Here is a 24,867-nt window from a genome sequence, read left to right on the forward strand (position 1 = left end):
AAAGATTGTTCCCAACTTCGTTCCTGAACACATGGAACTAGAAAACTACCTTACATGTATTACATTGGAGCTTAGTATGAATAGGTAGCATTAGTCTATAAGGGTGACATGGTGGCACAGTGTTCAGCACTGCGGCCTCCCAGCGCCAGTGACCCGGGTTCAACTCAGACCTCAGGTGAAAGTCTGTGTGGAGTTTACACGTTCTCCCGTGTCTGCGTGGGTTCTCTCCGGGTCCTCCCATTTTCTCAAAGTCCAAAGTTGTGCAGGGTAGGTGGATTGGCCATGATAAATTGACCCTTAGTGTCCAAAAGGTTTGGTTAGGTTGTTGGGTCAATGGGGTAGGATCAATTGTGGCTTGGGTAGGGGTGCCTTTTCCAAGGGCCGGATGCAGACTCAATGGGCCGAATGCCCTCCTGTCCACACTGTAAATTCTAAGATTCTAGCAATTCTAATGAAGTACTATCTTCCACTTTCCAATATCCAACACTGTCCAATATCCAGCCTCAAGAACCATCCGCTACCCTTCATCCCCAGCTCCATACGTCAAAACGTAAGCAATTCCGGGAAGCTCCTCTCATTCGATCAAACAACGGAGTAAAATAAATCCTTTTTCTTCCATAAGCATCTATCATGAGAATGTAAAACATTTCCAAATAGGGCCTCTCATTGGGCACGTGTTACACAATCACAATTTCTAACATGTATCTATTTTCCTCAGGCATGACAAGCAACCAACTTCAGTCTGTGTACAGTGAGATTAAAGGTATGTGTTCAATCACACTGGCACAGAGGTCAGGAAAAAGCAGGTGAATTCTGTCACTTTTTGTATAAATGGTGAAACTGTGGGAAAGCCTGACTCAAATGGACCCATTTCAGCAACACTGCAGAGAATCGATAGAGAGCAGGGAGTCCAGTGTGGAATGGACCATTATATCCCCGTGTGGTAATATATTTAATACTGTGTGTAATATATAACAATACACACACACCTTCACTGGTACAAAAGATAGACCAAAATATCTACAAACAGACACACATTCCCAATGTACATAGACACACAGACACGTGTACACTTAACATATACTGACACACAGATATTCAATAACATGTACACACACATTTCCAGCCATGATTCCCAGTGTATAGAGTGGGAATACTGACAATTTTCCTTTCATATCCACTCGGTGTTCAGACCAACTGTAGCCCCGACTGTCATTCTTCTTGCTGGGTATCAGGATTGTGAAGCCCCTCGGGATAGGTTATTGTGTCCCAGATCCTCTTTAAATGCAAGTTCTATTTGTTTCCTTTGGGCTGAAACATGTGATTTCCTTTCACAGTTAATGAAACACCAGCTGATCAAGTTCCGATGCTGATACCTGTCTATGTCATTCTGGCTGCTGGGCCTGTGCTTATTGGAGGAATTTTAGTCACAATTTGTCTCAAAAAACGATCCGGTATGTGTGAAAATTCATTCCGTTTGAGTTGATGGTGATGAAATTGGGCAGAATTCCAGAATGAGGGAATGTTAACTGATTGTGAAGGCTGATGCTGAAATAGAGAATTGGACGCCAATCTTTTATTCAATACTGGATTCATTTACAGAATGCAACATTGCACAGGCCTGCCTCCCCCCTCACCCACTCCAGTGTCCCATCACTCTCCTCTTGTATTCTTTTCAGCATCAAATGAACAATTAACAGAATGAATGAATGGACAAACCCTCAAACGAGCACTGTCAGGATATTGTCACAGAACCAGGACATAAGGAAACTACACAGAGACAGAGATAGGTTCAGTGACTGGACAAAGATCCAGCAAATGGAGCACAATGTGGGCAAATGTGAAATTCTTCATTTTGGCAGGAAGAATAAAAAAGAAGCTTATTATCTAAATGGTGAGAGATTGCAGAGCTCTGAGTTACAGAGGGATCTGGGTGTCCTAGTGCATGAATCACAAAATGCTGGTAGTGTACAGACACAGCAAGTAATTAGGAAAGTTAATAGAATGTTACTGTTTACTGTGAGGGGGAATTGATTACAAAAGTAGGGAGGTTATGATTCAGTTGTACAGGGCATTGGTGAGACCACATCTGGAGTATTGTGTCCAGTGTTGGTCTCCTTATTGAAGGAAAGATGTAAATGTGTTGGAACCAGTTGAGTGAAGGTTTACTAGACTAATCCCAGGAATGAGCGGGTTGTCTTATGAGGAAAGGTTGGAGAGGTTGGGTTTGTATCGACTGGAGTAAGAGTGAGAGGCGACTCAATCGAAACCTTTCAGATCCAGAGCGGTCTTGACAGGGTGGATGTGAAGAGTAATTGTGGGAAAGGTGATCGGGGATCAGCAGGAGAAAGGTTATCGGGGTCGGCAGGAGAAAGGTTATCAGGGGTCAGTAAGCGAAAGGTTAGCGGGGTCAGCAGGAGAAAGGTTATTGGGGGTCGGCAGGTGAAAGGTTATCGGGGGTCGGCAGGAATGTGCGGTTGAGGTTACGATCGGATCAGCCATGATATTATTGAATATTGGAGCAGGCTCGAGGGGCTGAGTGGCCTCCTCCGAATTTACAGGTTGAAATGTTTGTGTGTACAGAGGAAGTTTATGCAATTAAAGTAAAATATCTGTAATGTTCTTGTCAGATGGCCTGATTATATGTCAAGGTCACTTGGACCTAAAGCTACAAACGATTTATTAACATTAATTCTGGGTCACTATGTACAAAACAAATGACTAACATTCTGATCATGCACAAGCAACCTCTCTCTTCCAGCTCTCCAGTCAGTCTGAGGTCACCTGACTCTAACATTTACTTATACACTAATGAGACTCCTAGTGGTCAGTCGGTGAATTACAACACAGCCATGATATCACCACAATATCTACTCTGAGGGTGCTTTTTTAAAAGAAGCCATGAGGCTTGGAGTGGTTGGAAAACCACCTTATTTAAACTCATCTGCAAAGTCAGGCCTGCCTGTTTTATTGAGCAGCAATCACACTTGGCCTGAGGTCTCTCAGCGGTTGCTTGTCTCTGCTCTTTACTGGCTTGATGGAGTGTTTTTATTGTGCAATGCAACAGGGTTTAGAGAACACCAAAGTATATAATTGAGTTCACCTGACATAGAACATTGAACAGTGCAGCACAGAACAGGCCCTTCGGCCCTCGATGTTGTGCCGAGCAATGATCACCCCACTCAAACCCACGTATCAATCCTATACCCGTAACCCAACAACCCCCCCTTAACCTTACTTTTTAGGACACTACGGGCAATTTAGCATGGCCAATCCACCTAACCCACACATCTTTGGACTGTGGGAGGAAACCGGAGCACCCGGAGGAAACCCACGCACACACGGGGAGGACGTGCAGACTCCGCACAGACAGTGACCCAGCCGGGAATCGAACCTGGGACCCTGGAGCTGTGAAGCATTTATGCTAACCACCATGCTACCGTGCCCTACAACTTTTAATAGATTTTGGTTATGGGTAACACAAGGGCCCACTCGACAGGTGTGACGCAACAGAGAGCTTCAGTATTTTTAAACAAAATAATGTTTATTCTCTGAATACAGTTAACATTTTATAAACACACATTGAACATCTTATCAACTACGAACAAAAATACCCCAGCAAAGATACAGTACTCTGTAGTTAACACTTAATAACTTTACTAACAGAATCCATGAGCCAAACTCGCTTTTTCTTCCAAAGAGTAGGTTTGAATTCCTTACAGAAAACAGGTATTACTTTGAAGTTATCAAGTGGTCTGGAGACATTCTGTAGCATGCAGAGAGAGAGAGACCAAAAATACACCATCTTTGTTTGAATGCAGCTCCCAACTGAAAACAAAACCAAAAAACTCAGAGCCACAGCCCAGCTCCACCCACACAATGACATCACTGCAGCTATTTGATAAAACACCTTTATCTTAAAGGGACCCTCACAATACAATTGCTGCCTGCAGATTGGTGTACTTGGTCTCTCGGCATGTCACCGTGTTCTCAGTTTCATCTCTGGCCAAGACAGCACGTTGGGCGTTTTGGTCGGTTTTCTCCCATTGGGTCTGGCAACTACCCAGATGTACTAAGCTCCCTGATTGGCCCATGTTAATTCACCTATTTCTCTGTCCTTGTCTGCTTTAGTTTGCTGCATCCTCTCCTGCTGCTGTTCTTTTAGTCTCTTTATCTCCTCCTCTTGTCCCTCCTTTAACTTCCTCACCTCTTCCTCCCTTTCCTCTTTTAGCTTCTTTATTTCTTTCTCCTTTTCCTCCTCCAGCTTTTTCATGTCTTCCTCCTTTTTCTCTTTTAAATTCCTGATCTCTTCCTCCTGTTCTTTCTGGAGGTTTCTCATTTCTTCCTCCTTCTCCTCCTGCAACTGATTTGATTTTCTAATTGCTCACGAACGGTTTTTAAATCCCGTTCAGTTCCTACTAACTGCGCTAAGCAGCAGACGATGGCCATCGCCTTCTTGTATTTGGCTGCTCCCTTTCACTGAGCCTTCGTCAAATCATCCCAGTGCTTCTGTCCTAAGGCTCCGGGACCTGTCTCGGTATTTGAACAAAATTCTGGGGCCACCCTTTGTTCTTTATGTCCTCTCGTATTTTCTCTTCCCGTATGGGACAATTCTCTACCTGAGCGCTATCTCCTGTCATTCTCAAGGACAAGGGGTAGGGAGTGGATCGGACTGCGGGTACGGCTTTGAGACTATGTTCCGGTCCTAATCCCTCCGAGTTCTAATGTTAACTGACTAGTTTACCCTGTCCTCTCAGTAAGTAACACATGCAATTAATACCAATTTCCCGAGAAACATCAGCTATTTGTCCGATACGGAGTACACACCTTTGGGTTTTGCGTTTTAAATAAGATTTCAATATAGACCTTCCACTGGCTTTGATTGACTTGAAGTCCTGTCCATCACGTGGGGCGTCTGCTGTCTTAATTCAGGCTCAGACTAAATTTACAGGAATATTAGATTTTGTTGCAATCGATATCGGAGCCACAAAGTTATTCCTTGTCAATATCCCACCAGAGTCGCCAGTTCTGTTGCTAACGCAGTGTGTCTTTAACCCACTTATGGTGGACAATGACTGCGAGTCAACTTGTTAAATCAAATAGTCTTTATTCACATTCACACACTGCCACAGTTAATCAATCACATCATGAACACAAGTTATTCTAAAGAACAGAAGTACTAAAAGTTCATACTAGACCTTAACTTAACTTCAGAGTGACTAGCAAGTAGCAAACAGATATTGTCCTTTATCTGTGTGCTGCCTCCTGGAATCCTGGATGTTCGGTCCTGGGTCTGGTCTGATGCTCTGTCTCGGCTCTTCTTTCCATTCTGTGCCCTTTTGGATGGTCTCTGGGTCATTGCCAATCAATTGTTCATGGTTCGATCACCCTAACTGGTTAAGTCCAATCAGGGGCTGTCTCACTGATTTCGGGGGTGAGCACTGATCGGCCATGCCTGCAGGTGCTGGGGGCACGTAGGCCTTTCCAAATAAGGAGTGTAGGTGCCGCTGTTTCCGGTAAACAAGCGGGATTGACTGGGCAGTTCTACTGTCCCCGGGATGGCCTGAAGATGGCCTATTTCCTGTGCATTGCGATGTCTAGGCTGCAGCTTTCTCATCAATGTTTATTTAAACTGCAGCCAGCTTGTCCTTATACTTGGCCAATTCTCCCAGCATCCTTTGCCATTTTTGGTGGCCATTCAGCCTCACATCTCTCCACCAAGGGTGAAGTTTGGAACGCACTTTGAGAAATCCAATTGATGCGAGATCAATTATTAACTTTAAATCTGAGATGAAGGGTGTGATCGATCAGCCACATCGCGCCCAGCCGGGAGCGTCAGGTGGCCGGTAGATGTCGGCTGAGGCCTCCCTAGGGCTTACCAGCTGCCACTACGCCTCGTGGGATCTACACAAGTCCTGTGAGGTGGCGCGACCAGAATCTCTCCCACAATGTGCAGGTTTAAGTCAGTTTGAAACTGACTTGACAGTCCTCACCCGTGATCTCCCGGCCTCTCAGGATCTACTGGTCTCCCCAGGGAGGCCTTAGCCGGGCACCAATCGGTACTGATTCGGTACAAACGCGGACCAGGTGGAATGCATCCAGCGGGAGGGGGGCCAAGGGCTCCTTGACCATTGGAGATCCCTGGGTGGCCAGGAATAGTGCAGGGTGGCCCCCTGGCCCTTCCCCTGGAATGTGGGCACCTTGGGACTGACTGATTGGCACCTTATCTCTGCCAAGCTGGCACTGTCAAGGTGCTCGGGTGGCAAAGACAAGCCGGCAGGAGCACTCCCAGGGTGCCCGGGTGGCACTGCCCAGGGTCAGGGGCTGAGTGGGGCCATGCCCATGAAAGAAGGCTGGAGGGGGGATATGAAGGGTGTGATGCCGGCCTCATCGCCGGGAAACCCATGCGCCAGCGTGGGACTGGAATATCCCGGCGGTGTGACCAGCCGGTAAATCCCACCCTAAATCTGGTTAGATAGCGGTGGGGAACTCACTGACAGAGCCAGGGAGAAACTCCCACCAAAACCCACCACAAATCACACTGAGAAACATTCCGTTAGATCGTGCCTCAGAGATTTCTGTGATCCAATGGATGTGGTGAATAGTCAGAGATATGGAGTTAGGTGACAGATAAACCATGATCTCATTAAATGGGTGGAATGGGCAGAAGGGGCAGAATGGCCTCCTCCTGTTCCCATCAGGCTGATGTTCCAATCATTTTTCTAACCTTTGCTTTCAGAAGTGTTTAACATTCAGGGTAATGTTGTCAACAATATAACACTGGTTTCATGGTGATTTTGACCATTTATTTCACAGCTTCATCAGGGAGAGCTGGTGATCAGAGCCAGGCTGCAGGTGACAGAAACCCTCGTTGGACAGGATCCCGATGGGTGAGATTGGCTGTTTCTTACTGTCTGTCTTTGTGTAACAGCAAAGGGCCCACCGGGGGAGCTGGTGTCAATGTCAGTTTGTGATTTCAGATCCATTTCTTCTGCACACACCAACATTGCATTTTCTCAATGAATACAATCCATGTGATTGGACCATCACTCAGTGACATACAGAGAGAGAGCAGGAGATCTGAGCCCAACTATCTCCATATTCCTCGGCAACACGCATTGGGAGGGATTGGGAACAGGTTGGAAAGACTCATCTGTAATTCTTTCTTCTGGTGGGCAGTGCCGGACCTCTGCGTCTCTCAGGGAACTCTACTGCCACCCACAATGCATCCTCAGTATAGGGAAGGCTCTCTCCCTCCCATTGTATCCCAGCGGGAATTGGGAATGTGTGAAAGGGAAATGAGGGCCGCATGTGGGCGGCACGGCAGCACAGTGGTTAGCACTGTTGCCTCACAGGAACCCCGGTTCGATTTCTAGCTTAGGTCACTGTATGTGTGGAGTCTGCACGTTCTCCCTGTGTCTGCGTGGGTTTCCATCGGGTGCTCCGGTTTCCTCCCACAAGTCCCAAAAGACGTGCTTTTTAGGTGAATTGGACATTCTGAACGGACAGGGTAGGTACAGGAGAAATTGTTCCCACTCAAACGTACATCAAGAACTAGAGGGCACACATTCACAATAATGAGCATGTGGTGATATAACCACTGTAGATATGCATACTTGCAGTAGGGGGATGTATGGCTGTACCTGTAATACAGGTTCCTCGGTAAGCCCCTGCCGGATAGCTCCGCCCACAGGGAGCTTGTGTATAAATATGTGTGTGAGCCACTGAGATCCTATTCTACAACTGCCGCAGGAGGAATAGCATCACACAGCAATACAGCCTCGATTGTACATGTCTCGAGTCTTTGTGTGCAATTGTTAGCGCCCCAGAGCAAAAGGAGAAGAAGTGAGCAAGAGGTTGAATGAACTTCCTGTGAGGGTGGTGGAGGGAGGTGAAATCGAGATATTCAAAAGGGAATTGGATTGTTATCTGGAAAGTGAGAATGTGCAAGGTTCCGGGGATAAGGCAGGGGTGTGGGTCTCAGTCTAATGTTCTTCCAGAGGGCCAGTACAGACCTGATGGGCCGAGGGGCCTCTTTCTGCACTGGAAAGATTGTGTGAAAGATTCTGAGTGTAATGTACTTTACCTCCTGCTGAATTCAACTGTGTCAGAAATCGGGCACCGTCATGGAAATATAAACCTTTCCAGACTATAATTCCTGACACGTTATAATCAGGTTTTAGTAAATTCTCCTTTTCACAACAGCTGCTAAACCCAATCTTCACTATTTACATTTTGTTTCAGAATTCGGAAGATTCTCCAGCAGATTCTGACCCAACGTACACGGTAAATATCTCTCCCTGCAACAAACAAGGATATGTCTGGTGATCAACATTCACCACATGATCAAAGTTTCCTCTTTCTGGGATCTGATTGGTCCCAAGTATTGTATTGACGGTGTTGTGTTCTTTGTATTGTTCTTCAGGATGGTGAAGGAAAATCCCAAGGTGTTTTCAACATATGTAAAGAGCAAGAGGGTAGCCAGAGAAAGGGTTGGTCCATTCAATGATATTGGAGGGAATCTATGTATGGAACCAGAGGACATAGGAGAGATACTAAATTAATACTTTCCTTCAGTATTCACAAAGAGAAGGATTTGGGGAATGAGAAGTATTGGGAAGTGAGTGTAGATATTCTGAGTAATGTTGATGTTAATAAAGAGGAGGTGTTGGGCATCTTAAAAAGCATTAAAGTAGATAAGTCTCCAAGGCCTGATGGGATCTACCCCAGAATACTGAGGGAGGCAAGGGAGCAAATTGCTGGGATCTTGACAGTAATCCTTGTATACAGGGCAGCATGGTAGCATAGTGGTTAGCAAAATTGCTTCATAGCTCGAAGGTCCCAGGTTCGATTCCCAGGTTGGGTCACTGTCTTTGCGGAGTCTGCATGTTCTCCCCATGTCTGCGTGGGTTTCATCCGGGTGCTCCGGTTTCCTCGCACAGTCCAAAGATGTGCAGGTTAGGCAGTTTGGCCATGCAAAATTTCCCTTAGACTCCAAAATTGCCCTTTGTATTGGGTGGGGTTACTGGATTGTGTGGATGGAGGGGAGGTGTGTAGTTGGGTCGGATGCTCTTTCCAAAAGCAGGTGCAAACTCGATGGGCCGAGTGGCCTCCTTATGCACTGTAAATTCTATGAAACCCTCATTGGCTACAGGTGAAGTTCCAGAGGACAGGAGAGTAGCCAACGTTGTTCTGTTGTTTAAGAAGGGTAGCAGGGATAATCCAGGAAATTATAGGCCAGTGAGTTTTACGCCAGTGGTTGGGAAATTATTGGAAAAGATTTTTAGAGATTGGATTTACTCACATTTGGAAACAAATGGATGTATTAATGATGGACAGCATGGATTTGTGAGGGGGAAGTCATGCCTCACTAACTTGATTGAGTTTTTCAAGGAAGTGACAAAGATGGTAGATAAGGGAACGGCAGTAGATGTTGGATACATGGACTGCAGTAAAGCCTTTGACGAGGTACCTCATGGTAGACTGGTACAAAAGGTGAAGTCACATGGGATCAGAGGAGAGCTGGCAAGTTGGATACAGAAATGATTTGGGCTCAGAAGACGGAGGGTCGCAGTAGAAGGTGTTTTTCTGAATGGAAGGCTGTGACTAGCAGCGTTCCACAGGGATCAGTTCTGGGGCCTTTGTTGTTTGTGGTGTATATAAATGATCAGGAAGAAAATGTAGCTGGTCTGATCAGTAAGTTTGCAGATGACACAAAAATTGGTGGAGTTGCGGATAGTGAAGAGGATTGTCAGAGGATACAGCAGGATAGAAACTGGTTGGAGTCTTGGGCGGAGAAATGGCAGATGGAGTTTAACCTGGGTGAGTGTGCGGTAATGAAATGAAATGAAAATCGCTTATTGTCACGAGTCGGCTTCAATGAAGTTACTGTGAAAAGCCCCTAGTCGCCACATTCCGGCGTCTGTCCGGGGAGGCTGGTACGGGAATGCACTTTGGAAGGTCAAATGCATGTAGGAATTACACAATAAATGATTGAACCCTTGCGAGTACTGACAGGCAGAGAGATCTGGGCGGCATGTCCACCGATCAGTGAAAATGGCAACGCATGTGGATAAGGTGGTCAAGAAGTCTTACGGCATGCTGGCCTTCATCGGTCGGGGCATTGAATATAAAAAATGGAAAATGATGTTGCAGCTGTATAGGACCTCAGTTAGGCCTCATTTGGAATATTGTGGACAATTCTGGTCGCCACACTGTCATAAGGATGTGGATGCTTTGGAGTGGGTACAGAAGCGGTTTACTAGGATGTTGCCTGGTATGGAGGGCATTAGCTATGAGGAGAGGTTAGATAAACTCAGTCTGTTCTCACTGGAATGATGGAGGTTGAGAGGCGACCTGATAGAGGTCTACAAGATTATGAGTGGCATGGACAGTGTGGATAGTCAGATGCTCTTTCCTAGGGTAGGAGAGTCAGGTACTAGGGGACATAGGTTTAAAATACGTGGAAAAAAGTTTCGAACAGATGTGCGAGGCAGGTTTTATACACAGAGGGTGGTAAATATATGGAAAGCGCTGCCTGGGGAGGTGATGGGAGCAGCTACAATAGCGGCATTTAAGGGGAATCTGGAGAAATATATGAATAGGGTGGGAATGGAAGGATACAAACTCCGTATGTGCATGCAGTTTTAGTTGAGGCAGCTGCCATGGTCGGCACAGGCTTGGAGGGCCGAAGGGCCTGTTCCTCTGCTGTTTTGTTCTTTGTTCTTCTTTGTTGTTTGAAGGCTGTGGTGTTGACAAAGAACAGCCAGCCCAAAGATGTGCAGGTTAGGTGGATTGGCCATGCTAAATTGCCCATAGTGTCCTGAAAAGTAAGGTTAGGGGGGGGTTGTTAGGTTACGGGTATAGGGTAGATACATGGATTTGAGTAGGGTGATCATTGCTCGGCACAACATCGAGGGCCGAAGGGCCTGTTCTGTGCTGTACTGTTCTATGTTCTATGTTCCATGTTCTATAAAGCTAATTTATTACACTACACATAATGAGATTCAAACATTTGCTGAGGAATTAGAGAAGTAAAGAATACACTACAAGACTAAACTGTGCTATCAGCTAAACTAATCTCACATCTACCACGACTGACTTCCTTCCACACTCTCTCACTTTATCTCTGAAGTCAAGGAGGAATGTGGTATTTATATGGTTGCTCTAAACCTCCATCTAGTGACGAGAGTCGGAACATTCCATTGACCCTTGATATTCATTACAAAATCCACATATTGTGACAATAAAGGCAAGTATACCAGAAGCCTTCTTAACCACAGTATCCACCTACACTGCTACATTAAGGGATGGGTGTACATGCACACCAAAATTCCTCTGAAACTCGGTGCTTACCAGGGTCCTGCCATTTACCAAGATCCCTCTCTTGTAAGTCCTTCAACATTTATCAAAGTCCTTCTACCTGGAGAATTATCTACTTTAGAGCCTGCCACACCACTCAGAACCTCCCTGTCTGGAGTTAACTCTTTAATTCTATTACACTCCTTCTCCCTGATTTCTATACCCACAAGAAACATCCTTCCTCAGATACGGACACCAAAACTGCAGACAATACTCCAGGTATGGCCTCACCAATTCCCCAGTACAATTCCAGTAAAACATCTCTATTCCTGTATTTAAATCCTCTGGCTATGAAGGCCAGCCGACCATTTGCCTTCTTTACTGCCGGCTGTACCTGCGCGCTTACTTTCAGCGACTGATGCACGAGGACACCCAGGTCTCGCTGATTATCCACCTTTCCCAATTTATATCCACTCAAATTATATTTCCCTTCCTGTTTTTGCGACTGAAGTGGATAACCTCACATTTATCCACATTATACTGCATCTGCCATGCATGTGCCCACTCACTCAGCCTGTCCAAATCCTGCTGAAGCATCTCTGCATCCTCCTCACAGCTCACCCTCCCACTCAACTTTGTGTCATCTATAAATATGGAGGTGATACATTTCAAAGAACAAAGAACAGTACAGCACAGGAACAGGCCCTTCGGCCCTCCAAGCCCGTGCCGACCATGGTGTCCGACTAAACTAAAATCTTCTACACTTCCTGGGTTATTTCGTACATGAGAAACTGTTCCCACTCAAATGTACATCAAGAACCCGAGGGCACACATTCACAATAATGAGCAAAAGGAGAAGAAGTGAGCCAGAGGTTGAATGAACTTCCTGTGAGGGTGGTGGAGGGAGGTGAAATCGAGATATTCAAAAGGGAATTGGATTGTTATCTGGAAAGTGAGAATGTGCAAGGTTCCGGGGATAAGGCAGGGGTGTGGGTCTCAGTCTAATGTTCTTCCAGAGGGCCAGTACAGACCTGATGGGCCGAGGGGCCTCTTTCTGCACTGGAAAGATTGCGTGAAAGATTCTGAGTGTAATGTACTTTACCTCCTGCTGAATTCAACTGTGTCAGAAATCGGGCACCGTCATGGAAATATAAACCTTTCCAGACTATAATTCCTGACACATTATAATCAGGTTTTAGTAAATTCTCCTTTTCACAACAGCTACTAAACCCAATCTTCACTGTTTACATTTTGTTTCAGAATTTGAAAGACTCTCCAGCAGATTCTGACCCAACGTACACGGTAAATATCTCTCACTACAACAAACAGGGATATGTCTGGTGATCAACATTCACCACATGATCAAAGTTTCCTCTTTCGACATATAGTAAAATAAATCCCTTAATGCTCGATCAATTGCACAAAGACTTGAGTTGGGTACAACTGAGGCTTTATTGTTCTAAGATGTGTGGCCTCCCACAGCAGCTGGCGAAACGACTGCAGCATGGAGGACACACATATTTATACTCCGCCTACTGGGCGGAGCCAGCAGGCAGGGACTGCTAATGAACCTGTAGTACAGATCCTGCCATACATCACCTGATAGAAGTGTAACAGTCGTTTACCACATCACCCCTCTGTTAAAATTGAGTCCGGTGGGGGTGGTGGAGAACGATGTACAACAAATGGTTTTCTTTTTACATTTACATTTATAATCTTTGACAGAGGGAGAAAATAAAATGTCTTTTGAAGTCAGTGGACTAGTTAGAGGTTTAACCGGTCCAGGGCCTTGACATGCCGCTGGGAGCGACGTAGTGGTGTCGGAGATGCGATGCTGGTCCAATGTCCAGTGCCTCCGGGAGCATGCAGAAATCTTCTTCATCCTCGGGCGTGGGGCAGGGGACTACGGATGGCCCTGGGAGGGGTTGCTGCTGGGAGGGCTGGGGGAGGGTAGATTGGTGCAGGGCTGGGGGGGTGGGGGGGGGTGTTGAACCTGCTGGTGCCAGGTCCCTGAGGCAGACAGTATCCTGCCGGCCGTCGGGGTACGCCACGTAGGCATACTTGGGGTTTGCATGGAGCAATTGCACCCTTTCCACCAACGGCTCCGCCTTGTGGAGTCGGACGTGCCTACGGCTGCTCCGTTCCTGGTTCCTGGAGCTGCAAGCCAAGTCGGGAGCGACACCCCGGATGTGGACTTCCTGGGGAAGGAAAAAGACGTTCATGGGGTGTGTTGTTAGTGACGGTGCAGAGTAGTGACCAAATGGATTGCAGTGCATCAGGGAGGACCACCTGCCAGCGGGAGGCTGGGAGGTTCCTGGACTGTAGGGCCACTTGGATGGCCCTCCATACCGTCCCGTTCTCCCTCTCTACCTGTCCGTTTCCCCGGGGGTTGTAGCTGGTCGTCCTGCTGGAGGCGATACCCCCGCTGAGCAGGAACTGACACAGCTCATCACTCATAAAGGAGGATCCCCTGTCACTGTGGATGTAGGCCGGCAAACCGAACAGAGCGAAGATTGTGTTGAGGGCTTTGATGACGGTGGCAGACGTCATAGCGGGGCATGGGATGGCGAAGGGGAATCTGGAGTACTCATCAACCACACTGAGAAAATATGTGTTACGGTTGGTGGAGGGGAGGGGCCCTTTGAAATCCATGCTGGGGCGTTCAAAGGGGCGGGAGGCCTTTACCAGGTACGCACGGTCCGGCCTGTAGAAGTGCGGCTTGCACTCCGCACAGACCTGGCAGTCCCTGGTAATTGTCCGTACTTCCTCGAGAGGGGAGGGCAGATTGCGGGCCTTTATGATATTGTACAACCATGTGACTTCCGGGTGCCAAAGGCTGTCGTGCAGGGTCAGGAGTCGGTCTACTTGTGCGTTGGCACATGCACCTCGGGAGAGGGCGTCTGGGGGCTCATTGAGCTCACCGGGGCGATACAAAATCTCATAATTGTAGGTGGCGAGCTCAATACTCCACCTCAAGAACTTATCATTCTTGATCTTGCCTTGCTGTGCGTTATTGAACATGAAGGCTACCGACCGTTGGTCAGTGAGGAGAGTGAATCTCCTGCCAGCCAGGTAATGCCTCCAGTGCCGCACAGCTTCAATGATAGCTTGGGCCTCTTTCCTGACGGATGAGTGGTGAATTTCTGAGCCATGAAGCGTGTGGGAAAAGAATGCCACGGGTCTGCCTGCCTGATTGAGGGTGGCAGCCAGGGCAGGGTCTGCCTGCCTGATTGAGGGTGGCAGCCAGGGCGACGTCTGATGCGTCGCACTCTACTTGAAAGGGCAGTGTCTCGTTTACTGCGTGCATCCTGGCCTTGGCGATACCGGCTCTGATACGGGCGAAGGCCCGTTGTGTCTCGGCCGTCAGGGGAAAATGGGTGGACTGCATGTGTGGGCGGGTCTTGTCCGCATAGTTTGGGACTCACTGAGCGTAGTACGAAAAGAATTCCAGGCAGCGTTTCAGGGCCTTGAGTCGGTGGGGGAGGGGGAGCTCCATGAGGGGGCGCATGCGGTCGGGATCGGGCCCCAGAACTCCGTTCTGGACCACATTTGCCGAGTATGGCTAAGCGGGTCGCGCTAAACACGCACTTCTCCTTGTAGTAGGTGAGGAGAGTGGCGGCGTGGAGACATTTGGCAAGGTTGGCATTGTGGTCCTGCTGATCATGGCTGCAGATGGTGACATTGTCCAGGTACGGGAAGGTGGCCTGCAAACCGTACTGTCGACCATTCGGTCCATCTCCCTTTGGAAGTCCGAGACCCCGTTGGTGACGCCGAAGGGAACCCTGGAGGAAGTGATAGAGGCGGCCATCTGCCTCAAAGGCAGTGTATGGACGGTCCAATTTCCAAATGGGGAGCTGGTGGTAGGCGGATTTGAGATCTACAGTTGAGAAGACCCGGTACTGTGCAATCTGATTGACCATATCAGACATGCGAGGGAGGGGGTACGTGTCGAGCTGCATATATCGATTGATGGCCATGACCATTCTGTGTTTCTCCCCAGTTTTAACTACTACCACTTGGGCTCTCCAGGGGCTGTTGCTGGCCTAGATGATACCTTCCCGAAGCAGCCGCTGGACCTCGGACCTGATGAAGATCCTGTCCTGGGTGCTGTACCATCTGCTCCAAGTGGCAACGGGTTGGCAATCTGAGGTTAGATATGCGAAGAGGGAAGGCGGATCGACCTTTAGGGTCGCGAGGCCGCACACTGTGAGGGGTGGTAGGGGCCTGCCGAATTTCAGGGTTAGGCTCTGGAGGTTGCACTGGAACTCCAGGCCTCGCAGTAGGGCAGCGTAGAGGTTAGGGAGGATGTAGAGACGGAAGCCGCTGAATTCTACGCCCTGGACCTTGAGTGTGACCGTACAGTAACTGCGGATCGCCACGGAATGGGATCTGGAGGCCAGGGGGATTCTTTGATTGGTGGGGTGTACCGCGAGGGAGCAGCGCCTTACCGTAACCAGGTGGATGAAGCTCTCGGTGCTCCCGGAGTCCAGCAGGCAAGAGGTCACGTGCCCGTTGACTTTAACGCTGGTCGATGCAGTGACCAGCTTGTGCGGACGAGACTGCTCGATGGTCACTGAGGCGAGTCGTAGGCGGTCATCGCTGGTGTCAGATGATGGGGAGCCCGGGGGGCCCCGATCCTGGAATGCTGGCAGTGCCCATGGGCCGCACGTGGCAGGGGTTGAACAAGATGGCGGCGCCCATGGGCCGCACGTGTTGCTCAGAGGGGAAGATGGCGGCGCCTGCTGGCCACGCTTGGTCCGAGGGAGAGAAGATGGCGGCTCCCACTGGCCACGCATGGTCCGGGGAGGTGAAGATGGCAGCGCCCACTGGCCACGCGTGGTCTGTGGAGGTGAAGATGGCGGCGCCCATTGTCCATAACGAGGGGGGTGGGGTTGATTGTTCCGACTGCACAGGCCTGGCACACCGCGGCAAAGTGCCCCTTCTTGCCGCAAGCCTTACAAAGGGCAGCGTAGGCCGGGCACCGTTGGTGGGGGTGTCTTGGCTGCAAAAAATAACATCGGCGACCCCGTGGTTTGCTGACTGGTGTGTGGCGCAAACGTATTGGCTGGGTAAGGCCCCCGCTGGGTAAGGCGCCCGCTGGGTAAGGCCCCCGCTGGGTAAGGGCCCCGCTGGGTAAGGCCCCCCGCTGGGTAAGGGTCCCGCTGGGTAAGGGCCCCGCTGGGTAAGGCCCCCGCTGGGTAAGGGCCCCGCTGGGTAAGGCCCCCCGCTGGGTAAGGGTCCCGCTGGGTAAGGCCCCGCTGGGTAAGGGCCCCGCTGGGTAAGGGCCCCGCTGGGTAAGGCCCCGCTGGGTAAGGGCCCCGCTGGGTAAGGCCCCGCTGGGTAAGGGCCCCGCTGGGTAAGGCCCCCGCTGGGTAAGGCCCCCGCTGGGTAAGGGCCCCCCTCGCTGGGTAAGGGCCCCCGCTGGGTAAGGGCCCCGCTGGGTAAGGCCTCCGCTGGTTAAGGCCCCGATGGGTAAGGGCTCCGCTGGGTAAGGCCCCACTGGGTAAGGCCTCCGATGGGTAAGGGCCCCCGCTGGGTAAGGGCCCCGCTGGGTAAGGGGGTAAGGGCCCCGCTTGGTAAGGGCCCCGCTGGGTAAGGGCCCCGCTGGGTAAGGGGGTAAGGGCCCCGCTTGGTAAGGGCCCCACTGGGTAAGGGCCCCGCTGGGTAAGGCCCCCGCTGGGTAAGGCCCCGCTGGGTAAGGGCCCCGCTGGGTAAGGCCCCCGCTGGGTAAGGGCCCCGCTGGGTAAGGGCCCCGCTGGGTAAGGGCCCCGCTGGGTAAGGCCCCCGCTGGGTAACGGCCCCGCTGGGTAAGGGTCCCACTGGGTAAGGGCCCCGCTGGGTAAGGCCCCCGCTGGGTAAGGCCCCCCGCTGGGTAAGGGTCCCGCTGGGTAAGGGCCCCGCTGGGTAAGGGCCCCGCTGGGTAAGGGCCCCGCTGGGTAAGGCCCCCCGCTGGGTAAGGGTCCCGCTGGGTAAGGGCCCCGCTGGGTAAGGGCCCCGCTGGGTAAGGCCCCCGCTGGGTAAGGCCCCCCGCTGGGTAAGGGTCCCGCTGGGTAAGGGCCCCGCTGGGTAAGGGCCCCGCTGGGTAAGGCCCCCGCTGGGTAAGGCCCCCGCTGGGTAAGGGCCCTGCTGGGTAAGGGCCCCGCTGGGTAAGGCCCCGCTGGGTAAGGGCCCCGCTGGGTAAGGCCCCCGCTGGGTAAGGCCCCCGCTGGGTAAGGGCCCCCCTCGCTGGGTAAGGGCCCCCGCTGGGTAAGGGCCCCGCTGGGTAAGGCGTCCGCTGGTTAAGGCCCCGATGGGTAAGGGCTCCGCTGGGTAAGGCCCCACTGGGTAAGGCCTCCGATGGGTAAGGGCCCCCGCTGGGTAAGGGCCCCGCTGGGTAAGGGGGTAAGGGCCCCGCTTGGTAAGGGCCCCGCTGGGTAAGGGCCCCGCTGGGTAAGGGGGTAAGGGCCCCGCTTGGTAAGGGCCCCACTGGGTAAGGGCCCCGCTGGGTAAGGCCCCCGCTGGGTAAGGCCCCGCTGGGTAAGGGCCCCGCTGGGTAAGGCCGCCGCTGGGTAAGGGCCCCGCTTGGTAAGGGCCCCGCTGGGTAAGGGCCCCGCTGGGTAAGGCCCCCGCGGCCCCGCTGGGTAAGGGCCCCGCTGGGTAAGGGCCCCCCTCGCTGGGTAAGGCCCCCGCTGGGTAACGGCCCCGCTGGGTAAGGCCTCCGCTGGTTAAGGCCCCGATGGGTAAGGGCTCCGCTGGGTAAGGCCCCGCTGGGTAAGGCCTCCGATGGGTAAGGGCCCCCGCTGGGTAAGGGCCCCGCTTGGTAAGGGGGTAAGGGCCCCGCTTGGTAAGGGCCCCGCTGGGTAAGGGCCCCGCTGGGTAAGGGGGTAAGGGCCCCGCTTGGTAAGGCCCCGCTGGGTAAGGCCCCGCTGGGTAAGGCCCCCCCGCTGGGTAAGGCCCCGCTGGGTAAGGGCCCCGCTGGGTAAGGCCCCCGCTGGGTAAGGGCCCCGCTGGGTAAGGGCCCCGCTGGGTAAGGGCCCCGCTGGGTAAGGCCCCCGCGGCCCCGCTGGGTAAGGGCCCCGCTGGGTAAGGCCCCCGCTGGGTAAGGCCCCCGCTGGGTAAGGCCCCGCTGGGTAAGGCCCCCCCGCTGGGTAAGGGCCCCGCTGGGTAAGGGCCCCGCTGGGTAAGGGCCCCACTGGGTAAGTCCCCCGCTGGGTAAGGACCCGCTGGGTAAGGCCCCCGCTGGGTAAGGCCCCCGCTGGGTAAGGCCCCCGCTGGGTAAGGCCCCGCTGGGTAAGGCCCCGCTGGGTAAGGGCCCCGCTGGGTAAGGGCCCCCCGCTGGGTAACGGCCCCGCTGGGTAAAGGCCCCCCGCTGGGTAAGGGCCCCGCTGGGTAAGGCCCCCGCTGGGTAAGGCCCCGCTGGGTAAGGCCCCGCTGGGTAAGGCCCCCCCCGCTGGGTAAGGGCCCCGCTGGGTAAGGGCCCCGCTGGGTAAGGCCCCCGCTGGGGCAGCCAGTCTGTGGGACCCACGATGCGTAGGAGGGGTGGGCCGCGTGGCTGGGTGTGTAGGCCTGAACGTTGCACGAGGTGACCGTCATGGAGAACGCCAGTTTCTTGGTCTCCACTAGGACGAGCGTGAGCCCCTCTAACAGTCGCTGGCGTATGAGATCCGACCCAATCCCTGTAACAAACGCGTCCCACATAAGGAGATTTGAATGTTCAGTGGCCGTAACAGCCTGACAGTCACAATCCCGGATCAGTGGGATTTAAGCGTAATTCTCCTTGAGAAGCGGCATGGCTTCGGCATAGTTCGGCATGTCCAGGATTAGCGGAATGACGCTGGAGTTCAACCTTGAGGGCAGGATCTGTATCTCCTGAGCCTCCGAGACAGGGGTGGACGCGGAGTTGATGTACGCCTCGAAACAAGCTAGCCAATGTTGAGAGTCCGTTTTGGCGTCGCTTGAATGCGGATCCAGCTGCAGGCGATCCGGTTTGATATTCCCGTAACAGCCTCCCCGAACAGGCGCCGGAATGTGGCGAATAGGGGCTTTTCACAGTAACTTCATTGAAGCCTACTCGTGACAATAAGCGATTTTCATTTTTCATATGGAGGACCATCTTTCGAAAATCTTAGAGCAATAAATTGATGCAAATATTTGAGTTGGATACAACTGAGGCTTTATTGCTCTAAGATATGTGGCCTCCCACAGCAGCTGGCAAAATGGATGCAGCATGGAGAACACACATATTTATACTCCGCCTCCTGGGCGGAGCCAGCAGGCAGGGACTACGTAAGGGCCCCGCTGGGTAAGGGCCCCGCTGGGTAAGGGCCCCGCTGGGTAAGGCCCCCGCGGCCCCGCTGGGTAAGGGCCCCGCTGGGTAAGGCCCCCGCTGGGTAAGGCCCCGCTGGGTAAGGCCCCCCGTTGGGTAAGGGCCCCGCTGGGTAAGGGCCCCGCTGGGTAAGGCCCCCGTTGGGTAAGGGCCCCGCTGGGTAAGGGCCCCGCTGGGTAAGGCCCCCGTTGGGTAAGGGCCTGTAGTAACGAACCTGTAGTACTGGTCCTGCCAGACATCACCTAACAGAGGTCCAACAGTGGTTTACCACACCCCTTTTGCCCATAAACAGCTATCATTAGAATGTAGAACATTTCCAAATAAACCTCTCATTGTGCACGTGTGACATGATCAAATTTCTAACAAGTCTCTATTTTCCCTCAGGCATTACAGCAACCAACTTCGTCTGTATACAGCGAGATTAAAGGTATCTTTCTATCACACTGAAGAGGTTCAGGAAAAGCAGGTGAATTCTGTCACTTTTTGTATAAATGGTGAAACTGGGAAAGCCTGACTCAAAATGGACCCATTTCAGCAACACTGCAGAGAATCGATAGAGAGCAGGGAATCCAGTCTGACAATGGACCATTATTATCCCCATGTGGTAATATATTTCATGTTGTGTGTATAAAGAACACAGAAAAGTACAGCACAGGAACAGGCCCTTCGGCCCTCCAAGCCTGCACAGATTGTGATGCCTGTCTGAACTAAAACCTTCTGCACTCCCGGGGTCCGTATCCCTCTATTCACTGGCTGTGTGGAGTCTGCACATTCTCCCCGTGTTTGCGTGGGTTTCCTCCGCGTGCTCTGGTTTCCTCCGAATGGCCTCCTTCTGCACTGTATGTTCTCTGTTCTATTCACATCCTATTCATGTAATTGTCAAGATGCCTCTTAAACGTCGGTATAGTATCTCCTTCCACCACCTCCTCCCACAGAGCATTCCAGGCACCCACCACACTCTGTGTAAAAAACCTGCCTCGAACATCTCCTCTAAACTTTGCCCCTCGAACCTATGACCCTGGGTAAGTGAATTTTTCACCCTGGGAAAAAGCCTCTCATGATCCACTCTCTCCATGCTACTCATCATTTTATAAATCTCTGTCAGGTCGCCCCTCAGCCTCCGTCATTCCAATCAAAACAATCAGAGTTTATCCAACCTCCCCCCATAACTAATACATAGAAACATAGAAAATAGAAGCAGGAGGAGGCCATTCGGCCCTTCGAGCCTGCTCCCACATTCATTCTGATCATTGCTGATCATCAAGTTCAATACCCTCCAGGCCAGACCTGGTAAACCTCTTCTGTACTCTCTCCAAAGCACCCACATCCTTCTGGTAGTGTGCTGACCAGAATTGTTCGCAATATTCGAAATGCGGCCGAACTAAGGTTCTGTACAGCTGCAGCATGACTTGCCATTTCTTATACTCAATGTCCGTGACAGATCAAGGTAAGCAGGCCGTATGCCTTCTTGACTACCCTATCCACCCTGTGCTGCCACTTTCAGTGACCTGTGGACCTGTACGCCCAGATCCCTCTGCCTGTCAATACTCTGAAGGGCTCTGCCATTTACTGTGTTATTCCACCTGTATCAGACCTTCCAAAATGCATTACCTCACATTTGTCCATCATATATAACCAATCGATACACACATATTCACAGGTACAAAGATAGACCGAAATATCTACAAACGGACACACATTCCCAAATGTACATAGACACACAAACACACAGACACGTGTACACGTTCGCATATACTGACACACAGATATTCAATAACATGTACACACACATTTCCAGCCATGATTCCCAGTGTATGGAGTGGGAATACTGAACAATTTTCCTTTCATATCCACTCGGTGTTCAGACCAACTGTAGCTCCGACTGTCATTCCATCTGGGATCAGCTCACTCTGTGCAGGCTGGAGATGGAGTCTGGGAGTTTCCCCGTCATTAAGAACAGAGTTACAATCTGGACAAACTCCTCAGAGGAGCTGAAATTATCCTTTATTCTCACGTTGGCTGCAGCTTTAGTTTTGGAAACTAATCTATTTTTAATTTTGTTTGAACAGGCAATCGACAAGCTCCCGGCTCCTGAACTTCAGAAATTATCCTTCGATATGACACCATTCCGAGACCAGGAGCATAAGGACGATTAGGAACCTGATCAAAACAGTGTCCTTATTTCATAGCTCAACTCCTTATACTCACATTCTTCCCACATCCCCAATTCTACCCACCATCTTTTTCCATTTCCCCAGGCTGAACTGCCAGCTTCTCACCAAACTATCTCCCTTTGTTCCCATCCCTTTGGTAATTTGAAAGATATAGCCAGCTTTCCAGAAGGGGTATAAAACTGCAGGTGAGACGGGGTCAGAATCTCAGGAAAAGCCAGTCTTATTCAAGTGAGAATGCAAAGTGCTCATGAAAATGGTTTTTGGTTTATTGGATTTTGTTTTTGAATTGGAACAGTTAAGGGGGAATTCATTCAGTGTTATACATAGATTACTGTAGCTGTGTTGTGTCTTTATGTTTGTAATTGATAAATATTATCAAAAACTCTTGCTGTGTGTTTATATATATATGTTAACTAAGTTCTTAGAATAAAGCTTGTTTTGATTAAAGTGTCGAGGAAAACTGATGAATCACAACTGAAGGAAGGCTGTTGTGCTCAACCTTGTCAAATTCAACAGAAAGGTTGTAGGTCAGGTGGACTTCATAATATACTTTGGAGTTTCTGAGACCTGGCCCATAAAATCAGACAGAACATTCCAGATCCTCACCACTCGCTGTGTGAATCTGCCTCCACCTCACTCACAGACAGAACATTCCGGATCCTAACCCCTCGCTGTGTGAATCTGCCTCCACCACACTCTCAGACAGAACATTCCGCATCCTAATCCCTCGCTGTGTGGCTCTGCCTCCACCACACTCACAGACAGAACATTCCGGATCCTAACCACTCGCTGTGTGAATCTGCCTCCACCACACTCTCAGACAGTACATTCCGGATCCTAACCACTCGCTGTGTGAATCTGCCTCCACCTCACTCACAGACAGAACATTCCGGATCCTAACCCCTCACTGTGTGAATCTGCCTCCACCACACTCTCAGACAGAACATTCCGGATCCTAACCCCTAGCTGTGTGGCTTTGCCTCCACCACACTCACAGACAGAACATTCCGGATCCTAACCACTCGCTGTGTGAATCTGCCTCCACCACACTCTCAGACAGTACATTCCGGATCCTAACCACTCGCTGTGTGAATCTGCCTCCACCACACTCTCAGACAGTACATTCCAGATCCTAACCACTCGCTGTGTGAATCTGTCTCCACCACACTCTCAGACAGTACATTCCGGATCCTAACCACTCGCTGTGTAAATCTGTCTCCACCACACTCTCAGATAGAACATTCCGGATCCTAACCACTCGCTATGTGAATCTGCCTCCACCACACTCACAGACAGAACATTCCGGGTCCTAACCACTCGCTGTGTAAATCTGTCTCCACCACACTCTCAGATAGAACATTCCGGATCCTAACCACTCGCTGTGTGAATCTGCCTCCACCACATTCTCAGACAGAACATTCCGGATCCTAACCACTCGCTGTGTGAATCTGCCTCCACCACATTCTCAGACAGAACATTCCGGATTCCAACCAGTCGCTGTGTGAATCTGTCTTCACCACACTCAGAGACAGAACATTCCGGATCCTAACCACTCGCTGTGTGAATCTGGCTCCACCACACTCTCAGACAGAACATTCCGGATGCTAACCACTCACTGTGTGAAAAGGTTTATCCTGGGCTTCAGTAACTGCTCTCTCCACCTGTCCTGCCACTTTCAATGATTTCTGCACATTAACCCCCAGCTGGTGCCTGTCCCCCACACTCTCTACACTTCATTCCACATTCTATTCTGGTTTAGCTCAAAAATAATCTGCCAGGCCATCCTTTCTTGCTCCTTATTTTGACTCCTTGAGCACTGCCAGTTGAGGCTGAGAGTAACTGAGTGACCTGGCATGACTACATCCAGATGATTCATTGAGTGGGAAGAGATCGGACATGAGAACGGGGGGGTGTGGGATTACTGACACCAGAAGTGTGGTCAGATGGTCAATAGGATAGAGGAGGTTTGTGGGGAAATTTAAGAAATTCGAGATGGTGTTTATTACAGTAAAGTTCAGTGTTTAGGCCTCCTCATTCTCAGTCCATAGTTTTCTGGTTTAGTTTAGATGTTTCAGTTAGAACATAGAACATAGAACAGTACAGCACAGAACAGGCCCTTCGGCCCTCAATGTTGTGCCGAGCCATGATCACCCCACTTAAACCCACGTAACCCCGTAACCCAACAATCCCCCCATTAACCTTACACTACGGGCAATTTAGCATGGCCAATCCACCTAACCCGCACATCTTTGGACTGTGGGAGGAAACCGGAGCACCCGGAGGAAACCCACGCACACACGGGGAGGACGTGCAGACTCCACACAGACAGTGACCCAGCTGGGAATCGAACCTGGGACCCTGGAGCTGTGAAGCATTGATGCTAACCACCATGCTACCGTGAGGCCCCTGTTGTTTTCTATTAGACTTTGATTTGAAGATCCAAGTGTGCAGTATACGTCTGATTTCAGAATGTTGTGTTGAATATAAGGCCCAGAAACAGATCATTCAGCACAATGGGCCCATGCAGTCCATGTCCAAATGCAGCAAGACCTGGACAATATCCAGGCTTGGACTGACAAGTGGCAAGTTACATTTATACCACACAAGTGGCCGGTCAATGACCATCTCCAACAAGAGAGAATCTAACCATCGCCCCGTTACAGTCAATGGCATTACCATCACTGATCACCCACTATCAACATCCTGGGGGTTCCCATTGACCAGGAACTGAACTGAATCAGGGACATAAATACTGTGGCTACCGGAGCAGATCAGATACTGTGAATTCAGCAGCGAGAAACCCACCTCCTGGCTCCCCAAACCTTGGCTGGGATTCTCCAGTGTCCGACGCCGATACCATAATCGGCGATCCAGTGGAGAATCCCTGTTTACGGCCGAATTGGGGGCGGCGCCAGTTTTCGGATTCTCCGCCCCTTCCAAAACAGCATCAAGGGTGAGCACGTCGCACGCCGTTGGGACGGCCTCAGGAGGCTATCTGAAGGCCCTCCCCCGAAGCTCCGCCCCCGATGGGCCGAGTTCCCGACGGCGGGGATCCCGTGTGCTCTCAGTTTTGGTGAAGCCGGCATG

At 50.9% G+C, this 24,867-nt stretch overlaps 2 protein-coding genes across 2 annotated transcripts in view; one reads left to right on the forward strand and one right to left on the reverse strand.

The window, feature by feature from the left end:
- LOC119965474 (polymeric immunoglobulin receptor-like) overlaps positions 1-5,312 on the reverse strand; it is a 610,457-nt gene extending 605,145 nt beyond the window's left edge. The window contains exon 1 of the mRNA XM_038796338.1: positions 5,199-5,312. The gene's annotated coding sequence lies outside the window, so the exon portion shown is untranslated. The remainder of the gene's footprint in view (positions 1-5,198) is intronic.
- The window catches only part of LOC119976729 (immunoglobulin alpha-2 heavy chain-like), a 103,377-nt gene extending 81,109 nt beyond the window's left edge, over positions 1-22,268 (forward strand). Inside the window, exons 5-8 of the mRNA XM_038817461.1 lie at positions 1,338-1,454; positions 6,817-6,890; positions 19,991-20,033; positions 21,676-22,268. Of these exons, the coding sequence (XP_038673389.1) occupies positions 1,338-1,454; positions 6,817-6,890; positions 19,991-20,033; positions 21,676-21,701 (260 nt within the window). The 3' untranslated portion in view covers positions 21,702-22,268. The remainder of the gene's footprint in view (positions 1-1,337; positions 1,455-6,816; positions 6,891-19,990; positions 20,034-21,675) is intronic.
- The last annotated feature ends 2,599 nt before the right edge of the window (positions 22,269-24,867 follow it).

The sequence above is a fragment of the Scyliorhinus canicula genome, chromosome 1 (assembly GCF_902713615.1).
Source record: "Scyliorhinus canicula chromosome 1, sScyCan1.1, whole genome shotgun sequence".
NCBI classification, from domain to species: Eukaryota; Metazoa; Chordata; class Chondrichthyes; order Carcharhiniformes; family Scyliorhinidae; genus Scyliorhinus; species Scyliorhinus canicula.